At 40.9% G+C, this 18,710-nt stretch overlaps 1 protein-coding gene across 2 annotated transcripts in view; it reads right to left on the reverse strand.

The window, feature by feature from the left end:
* The window catches only part of AP3B1 (adaptor related protein complex 3 subunit beta 1), a 516,639-nt gene that overhangs the window by 158,010 nt on the left and 339,919 nt on the right, over positions 1-18,710 (reverse strand). For both annotated transcript variants that reach the window (XM_033929417.1, XM_033929426.1), the window contains exon 22: positions 14,751-14,860. In XM_033929417.1, coding sequence (XP_033785308.1) covers positions 14,751-14,860 — 110 coding nt within the window. The remainder of the gene's footprint in view (positions 1-14,750; positions 14,861-18,710) is intronic.

Consider the following 18,710-nt stretch of genomic DNA (forward strand, 5'->3'; position numbering starts at 1 on the left):
ACCACAAAGTAGTTGTTTATGATAGACGCCACTTAGAGAATCGTGCTTTTAGGTGAAAGACTGGTCCTTCCTTTGCCTAAACCAGGGGGGTGTCCAACATTTTGGCTTCCCTGGGCTGCATTGGCCGAAAAAAATGTTTCTGGGGCCGCACCAACGCTGCAGCAAGACAGAGGAGGGAGCTGGAAAGACGATAAACACTTGGGGGCAGCAGAGGAAAACACTGCATCACCCTCGACCGGGGCCGCACAAAATACTTCACAGGGCCGCATGTGGCCCTTGGGCCACAGGATGGATACCCCTGGCATAAACGATCTTGTTTTTGGCATTTGGGACTTGGGCAATTTCTTGGTCGGGAATGTGTTCTAAACATACACATAGTGGTGGTCTGGGTAATTAAACTGCTGAACGTACAAGTTATTTTCCTTATGAGATGGCGGGGATGTCACTAGTGAAAACTAGAAGAAGTCAGAAATTGCTTTGATAAATAATATATGAACTGACTTCGCATTCAACACAAACCTGTCTAAGAAGTGTAATCAATATGTTTTAAGTTGCTCAGAAATGTGAAACTCAACAAGGGGGGAACGCACCCCCCTAGAATGGGAACAAAGTTTACCTCCCAGGAACAGTTGCAATGATTGGAGGTAAACTTTGCTCCCATTCTAGGGGGGTGCGTTCCCCCCTTGTTGAGTTTCACATTTATGAGCAATTTAATACATATTGATTACACTTCATAGACAGGTTTGTGTTGAATGCGAAGTCAGTTCATATATTATTTATTGAACGTACAAGGTAGGCAATTTTTGAAAACAAACCACATTTTGGACGTTTTTTTTGAGAATTTACATTTCCTTGCAGCCTACTTTGTGTGCTTAGGGACTTAGGCCCAAAGGGGACTTAGATGTTGTTTTAGATTATGCCCCTCCACATTCATTACTAAGGCAATATTAATGAACATTTGTGTAAATCAGAAAATGTAGAATATATTTTTAAGTATTCAATTAGTGCTACAATAGTGTCTACCTACATCTGTAAATAAAAGATTAAAAATTATGTTAATTATGGTATAATAAAATCCCAAATCCACTACATAAAAATGATAAAACCAGCACATTTATTTTTATATTTATATTAGTTCAGAAGAGTAGTAATTAAATATATATTATGCAAATATATACTCCTTTTCCCAAGTTACATAAAGCCACAGATAATTTTCACTTTCTCTCTGGTCTTGTAGTTAAACCAACTTTGTTGTCAGATCATTCAGTATGACCCCCTTGGTGGGGAGAGGTATATACTTATTAAATACATGTTCTGACAAACATGTGTCTCTGTCACTAAGCAATGTCTTAATTTCTAATCCTTGTCTGGAATCACTGCTTTGACAAGTGCCGTTACTGCTCAAGGTCTGCATGGAGCTTCAAACTGCTTGTTATCACCCAGTGACAAACTTGACACTATGAAGAGTCCCCTGCTCACTGACTGATCCTCCTCCTTCTTTGTATAAGCATCTAACAATTCATTTCATAACCTTGACTTTAAAACCCAGCAAAGAGCCACAATTTCATGTTTTCATAATTTTCCACTGTAAGTTCTGAAAAATACAGTCGCATCTACACACTGCATTTTCAATAACGAAAACTATTTTAAAAATAATCTACATGTAACACTATCTAAATATATATTACTTTAATTTAACTGGTTGCCTAGGGAAATAATTTAACCACCAGAAGTAGTAACTGTTTCCTTTCTGAGAAAAACAAACACCTTCATTTTGCAGTCTAATTTGTTTTAAATACTTTACAAACTCCCCACATGTTTTTCTCCTTTTCCCATGGAAACTGTTTGCTAGCTTACTGTACCAGTGAAATAAAATTTCTCTAGGTGATGGTGACATACTTGAGAGGCAAGTAAAATCTCAAAAAAAAAAAAAAAAAGCTGCTATACTCTGTGTGGGACACACAGCACCATTTCCTATGGGCATTTATTACCTGTTAAAAACCAATCTTTTGGTGAGTGGCAGTTCAGGGTTTTTGAGAGCAAGCTGCAATATTTCTTCGGGTCTGCTGAGTCATAATTAAAGCTGAACTGAGCGGAATTGGAGAGGGAAGGTCAGCGAGGTGCCGTATGAGAAATGAGGCTAGGCTGATGGGCACCAAATGAACAAATTATGATGGGCCCCACTCAATGTGATGAGGTCAAATGCTTGTTTCTACCCACTGACAGTTCAATTTCCCTGAAATGTCTCCCGATTCTCTATGAGCTAATTATGAATGAAAAGTTATCAACTGCCCACACCAAAGAGGGCTTAAATACTATTTCTTGGTGTTCTTAATGTCAAAATATTGTTAGAAACAGCATGTTGGCTCAGGATTTTACCCCAAACACAATACTTAGGTTAATCTAAATACAAGTGATAAACCGGTTTGCTACTTTTCTTGGAAAGGACATACTAGAGTACGACTATACAATGTTCACCTGCCACTGTCTGCTTAAGAAAAAATGATGATACTATATCTGTATCTAGATTTTCTAATTATTTGCAGAACATTACTAAAATACGTATTAAAAACTGTTATCATCCTCAAACAGAGTTCAATGTTTTGGGGGTTTTTTTTGTAGTACTCCTGGATTATTATCTTTTGGCAACAATTCTCAGAATTACCCTATCCAGAATTATACAATATAATTTCAGAACCATCAACAATATGCAGATATCTCTTACAAAATATCAGTTCCAGAGCAACGATTTTCAATGACATGTATTTTTCATAGATAATTGGTTCGTTTGCATTTATATATACATGAACCTTGAGGCACCACTGGATGTATAAAGCATTGTAAAATGATGGTAAGTCCCTGCCTTGGAGAGTTTATACGTAATCTAAATGGGCTCCTGAGGCAAGGGAAGATAAGTGTTTTACTTACCTTGAGTACTGCACACAGTTCTGGCTGCCATATCTCAAAAAATATATATAGCAGAATTAAAAAAGGTTGAAAAAAGAGTGACCAAAATGGTAAAAGGGATGGAACTCGTCTCATATGAGGGAAGACTAAAGAGAATGGGGTTCTTCAGCTTGGGAGATATGATTGAGGTCTACAAAATTCTGAGTGATGTAGAACAGGTAAAAGTGAAATCGATTTTTCACCCTTTCCAAAAGTACAAAAATCAGGGGACGCTCAATGAAATTACATGGGAATACTTTAAAAACAAATAGGAAGAAACATTTTTTTAAACAAATAATTGTTAAGCTCTGGAATTCATTGCCAGAGGATGTGATTACAGTGGTTAGTGTAGCTAGTTTTAAGAAAAGTCTGGATGAATATCTGGAGGAAAAGTCCATAGTGAGTAATTGAGACAGACATGGGGGGAAGCCACTGCTTGCCCTGATTTGGTAGCATGGAATGTTGTTATTATTTGGGTTTCTGCCAGGTACTGTGTCCTGGATTGTCCACTGTTAGCAACAGAAAACTGGGCTAGTTGGACTATTGGTCTGACCCAGTATGGCTGTTCTTATTTTCAAGAACACAAAGAATATTAGTGGGAGTAGTTGTCCACCGTCCTAACCACTAGGCCATGTCTTCTCTTAGTAACAGTTACAACATTATGAGAATTAAACATTATATCATACTTAAGGGATCACACTGGCCTATATTTATTTTATGTGATGTAATTTTTGACTGCGCTCACATGGGGCTCAGGAGAAGGAGCAGGTTAAAAACTTAAAACTGACTTAACAGTAACATTTTTAATTTATGAAAGTTATTACTACCGTATTTGCCGGCGTATAAGATGACTTTTCAGTACCTTAAAATCCTCCCCAAAGTCGGGGGTCGTCTTATACGCCGGGTACTGTTTAAATGCCCTTACTTTACATTAGAGAGCTGCACGGGGACGCCCCTAGGGTCGCGGGGATCCCGTGGGGACGCCCCCTAGGGTCGCGGGGATCCCATGGGGACGCCTCCGAGGGTCACGGGGCTGGATGTACTCAGTCTTCTGGATGTACGCGGCTCTTCTTCTCCCTACCTTCTCTGCTTGCAGCACAGAGCCGAACGGAAGTCTTCCCGACGTCAGCGCTGACGTCGGAGGGGAGGGAGGGCTTAAACAAAGCTTAAACAAAGCCCTCCCTCCCTCCGACGTCAGCGCTGACGTCGGGAAGACTTCTGTTCGGCTCTGTGCTGCAGGCAGGGCAGATAAGGAGAAGGAGAGTAGCCTCGCGGTTCGAGTGGCTACCAAAGGAGAGGAGCGGCCCGCCCCGCCCCGGTTGCAGCACAGCCGACCAGGTTCCCTTACTTTTGTGGCACTTCCCCGACCAACCGATAACAGCCCGGGTCTGACAATCCTCCCTGCCCTGTAGCCGCGAATCTAAATTACCTTCTTACAGCAGCTGTAAGAAGGTAATTTAGATTCGCGGTTAAGGGCAGGGAGGTTTGTCGGACCGGGGCTGTTGTCGGTCGGTCGGGGAAGTGCCACAAAAGTAAGGGGACCTGGCCGGCTGTGCTGCACCCGGGGCGGTAGAGAAGGTGTGCGGAAGAAGGGGTAGTCAGAAGGTAATTTAGATTCGCGGTTAAGGGCAGGGAGGTTTGTTGGACCGGGGCTGTTGTCGGTCGGTCGGGAAGTGCCACAAAAGTAAGGGGACCTGGCCGGCTGTGCTGCACCCGGGGTGGTAGAGAAGGTGTGCGGAAGAAGGGGTAGTCTTATACGGCGAGTATATAACAAACTCTATATTTTAACTGTAAAAGTTGGGGGGTCGTCTTATACGCCCAGTCGTCTTATATGCCGGCAAATACGGTACTTGCTGCATGTACTCTTCAATATACAATAGGTAATGGGTATAGCTATTTTTGAATAATTAAAATACACTGCTTTTTGATCGCTGTTGATAATTTTGAAGGTTTTACATCTATGAAATCAGAAGATTGGAGGGAGAGGGGATAATTATCAATGTGAGCTACTTCACAGACAGGGTGGTAGATGCCTGGAATAACCTCCCAAGGAAAGTGGTGGAGAGGAAAACAGTGATGGAATTCAAAAAAGTGTGGGATTAAAATAGAGGATCTCTAATTAGAAAACGAAGGATGTAAGTTAAGGAACTAAGGCCAATATTGGACAGACCTGCATGGTCTGTGTCCCATATATGGTGACTTGGTATAGGATGGGCTAGGGTGGGCATCAATGGGAACTCCACTAATTTGGAACATCAGGATGTTAGTGGCCAGACTTTATGGTAGATTCCGTTGGGAGATGACCCGGTATATAAATTGAAAACTAGATTAGATTAGATATCTTGCAAACAAGATGGTTGTATATGCTGGACAATACCAGACTTTACAGTCTATGGCCCAGAAATATCAAAGGAAAATACAAAAGAAAATGCAATTCTGGACTTAATTCTAAATGGACTGCGAGGACCGGCACAAGATGTAGATGCAGAAGGGACGCTGGGAAACAGCTTCGATCTGGATGCAGGGGCGAAACATCAGTCCAGAACGACAGTCACGGCACTGAACGTCCGAAAAGGGAATTACGAAGGGATGAGACTCATGGTGGGGAAGAAGATTAAGAAGAGGATAAGCACTGTAAAAATGTTAGAGCAAGCTTGGTTCCTTTTTAAGGACATAGTCATTGAGGCACAAAATCTATATATACCGCATATCAACAAGAGATCCAAGAGGAAAAAGAACAAAAAACCGTCCTGGCTCACTGTAGAGGTGAAGGAAGTGATCAGAGACAAGAAAACTTCGTTTAAACCATGGAAAAGGTCAAAGACGGACGAAAACTGGAATAAACACAAATAACATCAACTCAGGTGCCATAAGGTGGTAAAAGGGTCAAAAAGAGACTATGAGAAAAAATAGCTAAGGAGGAGAAAAATTTCAAGCCATTCTTTCGATATATTAAGGGGAAACGACCTGTGAAGGAAGCAGTGGGACCGTTGGATGACCATGGAATAAAGGGAGTGCTAAAGGAGGACAAAGCAATCGTCGACAAACTGAACACATTTTTTGCGTCTGTATTTACCGAAGAGGATATACACAGCATACCAGAACCCATCAGGCTATATGCTGGAAATGAAGACGGGAAACTGGCAGGGTTAATGGTCAGTCTAAAGGAGGTATGTAGGCAGATTGATTGGCTTAAGAGCGATAAATCCCCGGGACCAGATGGCATCCATCCGAGGGTCATCAAGGAACTGAAAGAGATTATAGCTGGACTGCTTCAACTCATAGCCAATCTGTCAATCAAATCGGGAAAGATTCCGGAAGACTGGAAGGTGGCGAATGTTATACCAATCTTCAAGAAAGGTTCGAGGGGAGATCCGGGAAACTACAGACCGGTGAGTCTGACCTCAGTACCGGGAAAGATGGTAGCGGCGCTAATAAAGGACCGCATCATTGATCACCTTGATGGACGCAGGCTGATGAGGGACAGTCAGCACGGTTTCAGCAGAGGCAGATCGTGTTTGATGAACTTCTTTGAGGGAGTAAACAGGCAGATAGACAAGGGCGACCCGGTCGACACTGTATATCAGGATTTTCAGAAGGCGTTTAACAAGGTTCCACATGAACGACTACTTCGGAAAATTGCAAGCCATGGAATCGAGGGTGAAATATTCAAGTGAATTAAAAACTGGCTGGAGCATAGGAAATATAGAATGGGGTAAATGGACAATATTCGGACTGGAAAAGCGTCACCAGTGGGGTACCGCAGGGCTCGGTGCTTGGACTCGTGCTCTTCAACATCTTTATAAACGATCTGGACATTGGTACGACGAGTGAGGTGATTAAATTTGCAGACAATACGAAGTTATTCAGAGTAGTGAAAATACATGAGGATTGCGAAGATCTGCAACGTGACATAATCAAGCTCGAGAAATGGGCATTGATATGGCAAATGAGGTTCAGCGTGGATAAGTGTAAAGTGATGCATGTCGGTAACAAAAATCTCATGCACGAATACAGGATGTCCTGGGCGGAACTTTAAGAGACCTCCCAGGAAAAGAGACTTGGGAGTTCGGATTGACAAGTCGATGAAGCCGTCCACGTAATACGTGGTGGCGGCGAATAGGGTGAGCAGAATTTTAGGAATGATAAAGAAGGGGATCATGAACAGATCGGAGAAGGTTATCATGCCGCTGTATCGGGCCATGGTGCATCCTCACCTAGAGTACTGCGTCCAGCACTGGTCGCCGTACATGAAGGAGGACACAGTACTACTCGAAAGGGTCCAGAGAAGAGCGACTAAAATGGTTAAAGGGCTGGAGGAGTTCCCATATATTGAGAGATTTGAGAAACCGGGCCTCTTCTCCCTTGAAAAGAGAAGACTGAGATTCAAGATACTGAAGAGAATAAACTTAGTAGATAAAGACAGATTGTTCACCCTCTCCAAGGTAGGGAGAACGAGAGGGCACTTCCTAATGCTGAAAGGGGATAGATTCCGTACAAACATAAGGAAGTTCTTCTTCACCCAGAGAGTGGTAGACAACTGGAAAGCTCTTCCGGAGTCTGTTATAGGGGAAAACACCCTCCAGGGATTCAAGACAAAGATGGACAAGTTCCTGCTAAACTGGAACGTACGCAGCTGAGGCTGGACTCATTTAGAGCACTGGTCTTTGACCTAAGGGCCGCCACGTGAGCGGACTGCTGGGCAAGATGGACCACTGGTCTGACCCAGCAGTGGCAATTCTTATATTCATGAATTTTTTAATGGGTTAACTTATGGGCAGACTGGATGGACTGTTCAGGTCTTTATCTGCCGTCATTTACTGTGTTACTATGTCATTTTACCACTACCTCATGCTACTGTAGCACTGGTCCTATTTCATGTAATAGGAACAGTTACTAATAACTGGAGTTAATAGTAGCACTTCTTAATAGCAGCTCACATTGAAAGTATTTAGGGGGAAGTTACCAACGTGGGTTAGATAAGATGGGTTCTTTTACTATTAACCCGTTATTAGTAACATAAAATGGGGCCAGTACTAAAACAGAATTTGTTGTGATAAAATAACTCATCTTAGCAGCAGCCCATGTTAATACCTTCTGATATATAAAACTCAATGTTGTGTTTACATATCATATCCTATGAAGAATAATATGTAAGGAATATAAATAAAATGCCTTAAGATGCCACATGTGGCACTAGCTGCAATCAAATGACTTTCAGTGTTCAGAGTTCCTGCCCAGGAAGCCATACATAGGGATGATGATGATGATATACCGCATATACTTGAATATAAACCGATCAGAATATAGACCGAGGAAATCTTTTTACTCCTAAAAAAGGGGTGGAGGGGGAAGGGGAAGGTTAACTCATAACTTTATATTCAAGTGTCCTGCCATACCAGGTTCTGTACCTAGCCCCACTCCGTCCATGCCCCATGCTGGGCTCTGCATCCAGCCCACCTCTTTCCCCTGCCTGGCTTTGCACTCTGCCCCACTCTCTTCCTCCTCTGATGCCTTGCATGCCTTTCTTTGGGCCTGCTGTGAGCCCTGTTGGCAGTGGGGTAGTGAGGGTGACTGGCGCCCCTCTCCCGCCTCTTCCCCATCTCCCCTGCTGCATGCCCGCCCTTTCCCCGTACATTTTTAACTTCAGTGCGAGCAGCAAAGAACTTGCTACCTGTGTCAGCTTTGAAGCTCTCTCTGATGTCACTTCCTCCTAGAAGTGACATCAGAGAAAGCGCCAAAATCAACGCGAGCAGCAAGTTTGTTGTAACTCACACCAAAGTTAAAAAGATATGAGGAAGAAGCGCGGGCACACGAATGGCAGGGGGAGGAGTGGAAAAGGGGGTGGGGAGGAGGAGGGGTGCTGGTGCCCTGAGGAAGACCATGCCCAGGGTGGACCACCCCCTTACTATGCCTGTTGGTCTAGCCGTGAGCCAGGACAGGAGGAATCCCTTCCGCCTCCTGTCCCAGCTGACACAAAAACATCCCACCTCTCTCCTGCCTTCTAGAAAGCCTACTTTGAAAGCCATGGTGGTCCAGCGGTGAACCAGAGTAGAAGCGATCTTCCTATGCTGCTGCCCCTTGCTAGCTGCTTTTAGTTCCCACAGAAAACCTCATGAGACCACAGGAACTCATGGGAACTTGCAGCAGTCATTTTTGGCAGCAGCTTACAAGGGGCAGTAGCGGCGTAGGAAGATTACTTCTGCCCTGGTTCACCACTGGACCACCAGGACTTTCAAGGTAAGCATTCTAGAGGTCTGGGAGGCAGAAGGGATGTGGAATGTTTTAGAGTTGGCCGAGACAGGAGGCGGGACGAATCCCTCCTGTCCCAGCTAACTGCTGGACCACCAGGGCCTATGGCAGGCTCGGGAGAGGCCAGCAACAGGTCTGGGATGGGGACGGGTGGTCAAAGACTCAAACATAAACCCACACCTCCATTTTTGGGCCCCAAAATCTCAGTTTATATTCAAGTAAATATGGTAATTGTCATGAAATAGAGGTGAGAAGACCAACTGAAGACTGCCAACCAAGCATAATACAATATTTTAACTGAATGCCTTGCAAGAGGGGACAGAGAAAATGTGTGTGTTTTCATCCTCCAACACAAACTATGAAATTTGTTATTGATGCTTTTCCACAAAAATATTAACCTGCTTCACACATAGGAGCAATTGCTTCCATCTCATCTAGGAATTAAAGCATTTTATTAGAAGCATTAAAGATTATTAAAACTTAATGCCAGTACTTTGAATCTGAATGTCTAAATAGCACAATTAACAGGATAGTAAATGCAGTGTGGTCATTACAGAACCTTTTCTAGAAGTTGATTTTTTCTAATTCTTTTGGTAATTGCATTGTTCTAATCCTGTATTATAAAGGCAGCTTCTTGCCTATCATTTGTACTTTCCTTGTTAATCCTGACTCAGCAAATTAACCTTTAATTACAGCTGTTTAAATTGAAATGAGCCTCTTGTCTGGCTGGGGCTGCCCCCTTTCACTGCCTGAATCTGATGAAAATTTTTTGGGTCAATGAATATGTCCCATGCCATGTCTGATAGCTGCTAAAGATGTGAGGAGGTAAATTGTACCTTAGACACATGTGATGTAAAATTTTAAGGGCTGTTTGCCTATAAAACATCCTAAAATTGGAATTCTCATTTTCTCACACTTTCTTTAACAGCAACCTTTGAAAAAGAAGTTGAAATGAAAGCTGTCTGAAATATTTTCTTGTAAAAACTGAATTCTAAGATTCGTTTGAAGACACAATTCTGTCATCTAGTTACAGGATCATGCTTGCAAAATCTGATCCCTCTGTTTGAAATCATACACAGGATGAGCCACTGAATACACGTCTTTCGTTTGGAGTCAAACAATTAAAGTTATGTAAGAGACAAAAAAGGATTATGTGAGTTTTCCTGTCACTGTTAATCTTTATTTATAGATCAAAGAGATGAAACAAAGGAAACAAAGTAGACTTTCAATAATGTGCACCAGATATGAATTTAGAAAAATAGACTTTATTGATAGGCTTTATAAATGCTGTACGCAATTACAGTGCTGAATGATTTGAATAATAGACTGTCTGACATATTCTAAGATAAGTGGCTGCTACATTTATGCAATATTAGGGTCATATACTCATCTATTTTTACTCTACTCTCTCCTTTGCCTCATAATAAATTAATTTCTTAGTGTTAGTTCGGCATGTGCCCCACAGTTAAATTCATTTTCTCTCCCACTGAAGGTAAGAAGTAAAGAAAAAAAATGCAATAATAGGTCTGATTCTGGTCAAACATCAGCATTACATGCCTTCTACAATAACAGCTTTTTTGGCACTCTGCCACCTTACAGCTTCGGATATATAGAAAGCTGTTAGCGAAAATTGATTTACTTAAAGTCTGCTTTTGACATTGCTAAAACACATAAAATATTGCTTGCAAACATTAGCTCTAGAGTGTAAAATAGTATTTTTCATAACAAACACTTGCAATTTTGTCACTGCTTAAATGCAAAGCGCTCACAATCACTATTTTGCTCACAATATCAACTTACTTGTATCTTAACTCTACTGGTTAATATTTTTATTTTTATGACTACCTTCTCTTTTGCACAAATATATTTAACTGCTTATTGTTTTTTGTAAATGTTATCTTCAGGCCCGCTAAATGGTTGTTTTAAATTTTATTTTCTCTTTCAGCTGCTAATTCTATAACTAAGGGGAAGGATATTTCTAAACTGATAAGCGTTAATGTATTTTACAATAGAAGATCCCTTTTGATTTTAACAGTTTTGTATAGCTGTCAACAAATACAGTAAAAAATATATTTTTGATAGTACAGTAAAAGCACCACTTATACCCATTCAAACATAGAAACAACTATTTTCCCCACCCACTTGCTTTAGATATCATTTGAGACACTTAAGACATACTATGTAAAACTATTTTAGGCTATTATACACTAGCAGAGAAAGAAACAAGATTAGCCAGGTCCTTAGCCCTTGACATGATGCCCTCTCAACTGTATGCCTGACTTGAGATTAACTGGCTTCTGCAATGCCCTCACTCTGCCCTAAGTACTAGCAAAATTCTCTTCAAGGCAGGGCTGAAAATGGATCACAGCTGCAAGCGAGTTTAAGGCAAACTACTGTTCTACATGCCATTGCCCCTAAAAAGTACAGAAAAATTAATTACGGGGTCCCGGTTTATATTCGAGCAAACGCTTCCAGCCAGAATTTTGCAGGGAGGCCACCGCCAGGCTCTGCCCCCTTCCCTCTTCCCTGCCCTATCCTCACACCTCTGCAGGAGCAAGCTTTCCGAGCTCCTGCCCCGCTGCTAACTGGCTGCTGCAGATCGAGTTTCTTTGGCTGCTGATCAGCACGAGCAGGAGCGCAATTTGGTGCTGAGCAGCTTCCATACTGGCTCCTGAGAATTCTCAGGAAAATTTGCGGGAGCAAGTTCAGAAGCCACTCAGTGCCGAGCAGCAGCAGCGCCAAATCGCACTCCTGCTCGTGCTGCTCAGTGACCGAAGGAACTGGATCTGCGCAGCCGGTTAGCAGCGGGGCAGGAGCTCAGAAAGCTTGCTCCTGCCACTGCATCTCCACCAAAGATCAATAGAGGTATGAGGATAGGCAGGGAGGGGGGTGGCAGAGCCTGGGAGGAAGGGTGCAGAGTCTGACAGGGGAAGGAAGGAAGGGTGGCGGGTGCAGTGCCTGATGGGAGGGAAGGAAAAGTGATGGGTGCAGAGCCAGACAGGGGAGGGAGGGAAGGAAGGGTGCTGGGTGCAGTGCCTGACAGGGGAGGGAGAGAAGGGTGCTGGGTGCAGTGCCTGGCAGGAAGGGAGCTGGGTGCAGTGCCTGATAGGGGAGGGAGGGAAGGGGGCTGGGTGCAGAGCCTGTCAGGGCAGGGCACTTGAATATTAAGCTGCCCAACTTATATTCGGGTCAACCATTTTTCCTCCTTTGGGGAGAAAAGGGGGTCTCAACTTATATTCAGATCAACTTATATTCAAGTATATATGGTACACTAACTGAACTGAAACTCTAATCATCAAAAACTCTTTTCAGTAAAAAGAGAAACAATAAAAGCAAAACATGAACTTACAAAAAATGGCCAGCCCAGCCTGATGATCCAATAGCTTGTAGCCCACTTTGCTACATATTATTCAAACAGAGGTTAATCAAATTCATTTAAATCAGGCTTCAATTCTGAAGCTTGGTTTTTATTCCATTCAACTAGAAACGCTGAAGACACAAGATTATTGGCCCCTGGAGTGCTAGGGAGGTAAAATTCCTAGATGTAATAAATGACTGCTTCTTGGAGCAAGTGGAACAGGAACTGACAAGAGGGGGAGATATTTTAGATTTTGTCCTTAGAGGAATGTAGGGCACAGTGCAGGAGGTAACTGTATTTGGTTCGCTGGGAAATAGTGATCATAACATGATTAAATTTGAACTGATATCTGGAGCGACATCGCTAAAGAAATCTACTGTAGTGGCATTTAATTTTCAAAAGGGTGACTATGATAAAATGAAGAAAATTTTTAAAGAGAAGCTACAAGGATCGGTGGCAAAGGTTAGCACTGTAAACCAAGAATGGATGTTATTATTTTTAAAAAGGGGCCCTAAGTTTGAAGTAAAGGAAACGATACATTATTTATAATAAAAAGTATGTAAAAGAACCAGTGTGAACTTAATATGAATGCCCAAAAAGTTTAACCAGTCTACTTTTTTCTCTCTACTTTTTTCTCTCATAGAAAACAAAGAAACATTATGGCAGATAAAGGCCAAATGGCCCATCTAGTTTGCCCATGAGCAGTAACCATTATCTCTTTCTCTCTCTAAGAGACCCCCAAGTGCCTATCCCAAGCCTTCTTGAATTCAGACAGTCTTTGTCTCCACTGGGACACTGTTCCACACATTTACCACCTTTTCTGTAAAAAAAGTATTTCTTTACATTACACCTGAGCCTATCACCTCTTAAATTCATCCTATGCCCTCTCATTGCAGAGCTTCCTTTCAAATGAAAGGCGCATTTACGCCACATAGCTACGAGTATTTAAACATCTCTATTATATCTCCCCGCTCCCACCTTTCCTCCTCAAGGTAAACATATTGAGATCTTTAAGTCTGTCCCCATACGCCTTATGACCAAGACCACGCACTATTTTAGAAGCCTTCGTCCCAACCCACTCCATCCTTTTTATATCCTTTTGAAGGTGCGGCCTCCAGAATTGTACACAATATTCTAAATGAGGTCTCACCAGAGTCTTATACAGGGGCATCAATACCTCCTTTTTCCCACTGGCCATACTTCTCCATATGCACCCTAGCATCTTTTTAGCCTTTTTTCAACCTGTTCATCCTTCTAGCTCTTTTCAACCTGTTTAGCCACCTTTAGATCATCACATACAATCACACCTTGTGAGTTGAGATACAGAATCCTAGCATTCAGACCATTAGGCACATTGCAGAAGAATTCTTTACATGGTGCTCAAAATTGCAGGCCAAATTTGAATAAACACCTAATTTGCACATGTAGTTTAATTGAACAAGCTAATTAGCAACAATAATTTGGTGCTAATAAATTATCTGTGTTAATTGTCATTAAAGAAAATTTGTGTGCACATAAACTTTATGCGTGGATCAGAAAAGGGAACAAGGCCATGGGAGGAACATGGGTGGATTAGGGACATTCCTGGAATTTATGCACTGTGTTACAGAATTTGGGGGGATCTACGTCTAATTTAGGAATGCGTTTCAGTTGGTATAAATCTTTGCATCCAAAATTTGCACAGATCTCAATGCCAAACCTATTTTATAATGCTCAACCCTGTGCGCCGTATATAGAATGTGCTAATTTTTATCGGCACCCAAATTTGAGCACCATTTAAAGAATTGAGTCCAGAATGTACAAACCCTCTCTGTCCCTAGTGGGCTCAAAAATCAAAGGGTTTTTTTTGTAACCGGGCCAACGGAGGATTAAGTACCTTGCCCTAGGTTCACAAGTTACTGCACTGGGAGTTGAATCTAGTTCCCCAGGTTCTCAGCCCACTACACTAACCATTAGGTTACTCCTCCAGTCGTTTTACAAGTAAAGCCAAAAATAATGGCAAAAAGAGATGTTCCAATATGTATTATCATATGCTTTTCTTTAAATCACTGTATTATAAAAATTGGTAAAATTATCCTGAACAGAAAAACATCACTTTGCAGAATTTTAAAATGACTATCACAACATTGCTCCATTTTATGCACAATATTTAAAAACCATTCAATGCTGGAAAAAGGTCATTTTAATTACTTACATTGATGACAGGTGAGGAATTAGACAATGATAAACCTTGCAGATCTGCTACTAAACTTGGAGACAGAATAGCAGATTTGGGAGCTGTTACAGAAGATGAAACTGGATTAACTGTAAGAAAATGTTTTAAGGTTACTAGTGGAATATAAAAAGCAAAATTCATGTAATACAGAACTATTACTACATTAATTCTGCAGCATACCTAATATTTTCAAATCAATAAATAGTATGTTTGCAGTTGTGAGGTAGTCAGGTTTTCAAAGTTAACCAGTGAATATGTTTTCAGTAATCTGACATCAGTGATATTTACAATCTGTAATGCCACAACCATGTACGTATATATATATACCAAAAATGTGAAAAATCTCTTCCAATACATAAACTGATTCATACTTTAAAGAGGCCCTTTTACAAAGCTGTGTTAGTTTTTAGTGCTGGAGGTGGTATGGAGCAGAGAGTAGGCATGTTCTGCAATCTGCCCTAATTGGTTAGCATAGCTACATTGAGAAAAGTCATTATTGGCAAAATAGAAAAATCAGTCATTTCCCAGCAGGGCTAAAAGTGGCCTTAGAGTAGTAAAACTCAAGCTGGAGATAGTGTAGAGTCCCTTTTTAGCACTGCTTACTAAAAGAGCTCCTAAATGTTGTCTCTGGATTCATATATAAATTTTTATTCCTTCTTTACAGAGTACCTTAAATTGGATTACTATAGGTAACAAAATGCAACAACAGAGGAAGAAACTATTTCTTTTTAAAATACTTATAGCTAGGCTCCATGTAAGCCTAGGCGGGTTACATTTAACTCATCCCCTTCACAAAATATTGTCTCTGACTAATCACCCTTCTCAATAATTGATGGACTGTACATGAATGAATTACTCCTCATTTTTAATATCTCAATTGAATAATTTGGTAACCAATCTAGTATATAGCATATTTAGGGAAAAGGTGACCTCAATTGCTTGCAGTTATTTTAACTTTAGAACTAGTCTTGTCAATATAGCTTTAATGCAAGCTATCATTGGTCCCTTAAATTCCCCTTTCTTATTTTTTTGTTTCGTGTCCTGCACCGCAGAGAACCAACTTTTGATCCGTACTGTTTTGAGAGATGCCCCTGAGGTTGCCCCTGATGAAGGATACGAAACGGGGCTATGTAGGGCAATCAGCTGGTACCCCCCATTATATAACAAACAGCGGTTTACAGATAAGTTCCTGTTTTTCAGCCATTTTATTAAGGGTTTAAAATTTAGTTGATCTTATCAAAAAGTAACTAGTTACATTGATGGTTACCTAAAAATGTAACTAATTACAGTAACTAGAATTACTATAACTAGTTACTACCTAGCACGGCAACAGAACTGAATGCAAGATGTTAGCCTATTTGCTAGAGTTCATTTAGTGATGGGAATGCCAATTCTATTGGGAGTCAAAGAACTGAATAGACTTTCTAATGGATTCAGTTCTTTTCAGGTCATAAGCAAGAGCCTATTCACAGTCCACAGTGTGGAGGGTGCTCTCACAGGGATTCTTATAAGACTTTGGGCAAAAGATTGAAGCACTTTATCCTCATTTTAGTTTGGGTAAAAGTTCAAAGCACAATCTTGCGACAAAAATGTGTGCAGTTACAGGTAACTAGGATGAATGTGAAAGGTGAAATGGAACAGACTCAAGAGTAACCAAAGGAAACATTTTTTCATGGAAAGGGCAGTGAACGTGGAGAATGGCCTCCTGGTGGAAGTGGTAGAAATGAAGACTGTATCTACATTCAAGAAAGCCTGGGACAAGTGATTAGGGATCTCTAGGGGAGAAGAAGGGATAGTAGATGGTATGGATGAGACTGAATAGACCACATACTGACTGATATTCAGCATTATTTAATCAGCTAGAAATGGAGCTGACAGGTTATATAGAACTTAACCAGTTAATGCAAAAATATTCAGCATGAGGTAACCAGTTATCTCAAGTGAATATTTCCAGTTAGCAGTTAAAATTTAACTGGCTAGATAAAAATAGCAGAAGGAAGGTACATTGTTCAGTTTCGTATCATAGTATGGTCCTATTGAGGCTATGTTCTGCATTTTTCAATTCTTCTATTGTTTTACATATATGATAAATTTTAATTAAAAAATTTGAAATTGGAAAATTTAACTGGCTAAATCACATGATATCTGGCAATTTTCAGCACTGACCAGCCAAGTTTAGTGACAAAATTGGGCTGCACAAATAACAGTCCTATCTTTGGCTGCTATAAACTTAACTGTCCAAAGCTGAATACTGACTTAGCTGGTTAAGTTATGCTTGACAAAAATAAACCAGATCCTTCTTCTCCCATTAGGGCTTTCTTCTTTAGTATATCATCAACTTACTTGCAAATACATTGGGTGACTCCTTATGTTAGCAAATCAGGGGTTGGGAGCTAAATAAATAGGCACCTAACTTAATTATAAAATTGGGTTGAATTATGAGCTTTAACAAACTCATACTGTAATTGAAAAAAAATTAAATGTAATTGGAAGATAGGCACCTATCTTTTTAGGTGCTATTTTACAAAAGATATGCACCTATCGCATGGTGCTTAGTGGTACCTAACATCAAAGTGTTTATGGGTGCAAAAAGACTTAGGCGCCACTAGGCGTGATTCTCTAAAGGATTTAGGTGCTTATAATGTAGGCCTTTAAAACCCTGGCACCTAAGTTTTAAGTTAGATGCAGCTAGGCATGATTATGTAATGGGTGCCTAAGTGTGAATGACAAGCAACAGGCATCTAACTTTAGGCGTCAATTACAGAATCTGGCCATATGTATTTATGGTCTCAAAATTCCTCTTAGGGAAGCAAATGTCCTCTTAAGCACAACCCAATAATAATTTAAAAAGCTATGTTTTTGTCTGTTTATTTGATATTTACAATTTAAACATGAAAAATTCATATATATATATATATATATATATATATATGAAACAATCACACTAAAGAAAATAAGAAATAAAAATAAGAAGGCAATACACCCATTCACTTTCCTTCCAGAGCAGTACCAGATCTTTCAAATCAAAGTATGGGTATTATCCAAGGACACAGAAGGGACTATAAAAAATTAATTCTAGAGAAAACAACATGGGGTTATAAAAAATTTAATTCGAGAGAAAACTTTTAATGAAACAGAATCAATAAAAATATATCTACTTCACTGAAAGCCTAGAACATATTTACACAGAAAAGTAAGGGGATAAAAGGCAGCCCAATAGTCAACCAAGACCAGCTCCAGCACTAGACAAACTAAGCAGTTGCCTAGGGTGGCAACATTTTCAGGGCAGTAATCTCTGCAACTCTCTCCCATATGCAGTCTGGCATCTCTCCCTCTCCTGTCCCTTCTCTTCTGTTTGCAATCTGGCATCTCTCTTTCTACCCCCTGTATGTAAATCACTTTGAGTGTGGTTGTAAAACTACAAAAAGGTGGTTTACAAGTTCAGTACCCTGTCCTTTCCCCTCCATGATCCATTAAGTCACCCCTTCCACCCTTGATATACAATAGCAGAGGCAGGTGGTAAATCACACGTTTCTAGCAGCCACTTCAAAGAAGTTCTATGGAAAAAGGCAGTGTGTCACAGGGAACTTTCCAAGGGCACAATCAGACAACATGTATAAATCACTGCCTGTCACTGCCAGCTGTATCGAGAAGTAAATAGAAGTTTGAAGGTACATTGAGGGGGGGAAGGGGAAGCTTACCGAATTATGGGATAGGGGGAAGGAGAGATGCTGGACCACAGGTGAAGAAAAGGAGAGCAAGAGATGCTGGACAATTGCAGTGAGGGAAGAGAAAAGAAACGATGTTGTGCTATAGGGGGGAAATATGCTCGACATGGAGGAGAGGGAAAAATGAAGACAAGGAAGGGGGAAATGGGTAGAGAAGAGAAAGGAGAAGCAAGGGTAGGGGACACAGAGATGATAAACTAGCAACTTGGGG

The sequence above is a fragment of the Geotrypetes seraphini genome, chromosome 1, assembly GCF_902459505.1.
Source record: "Geotrypetes seraphini chromosome 1, aGeoSer1.1, whole genome shotgun sequence".
NCBI lineage: Eukaryota > Metazoa > Chordata > Amphibia > Gymnophiona > Dermophiidae > Geotrypetes > Geotrypetes seraphini.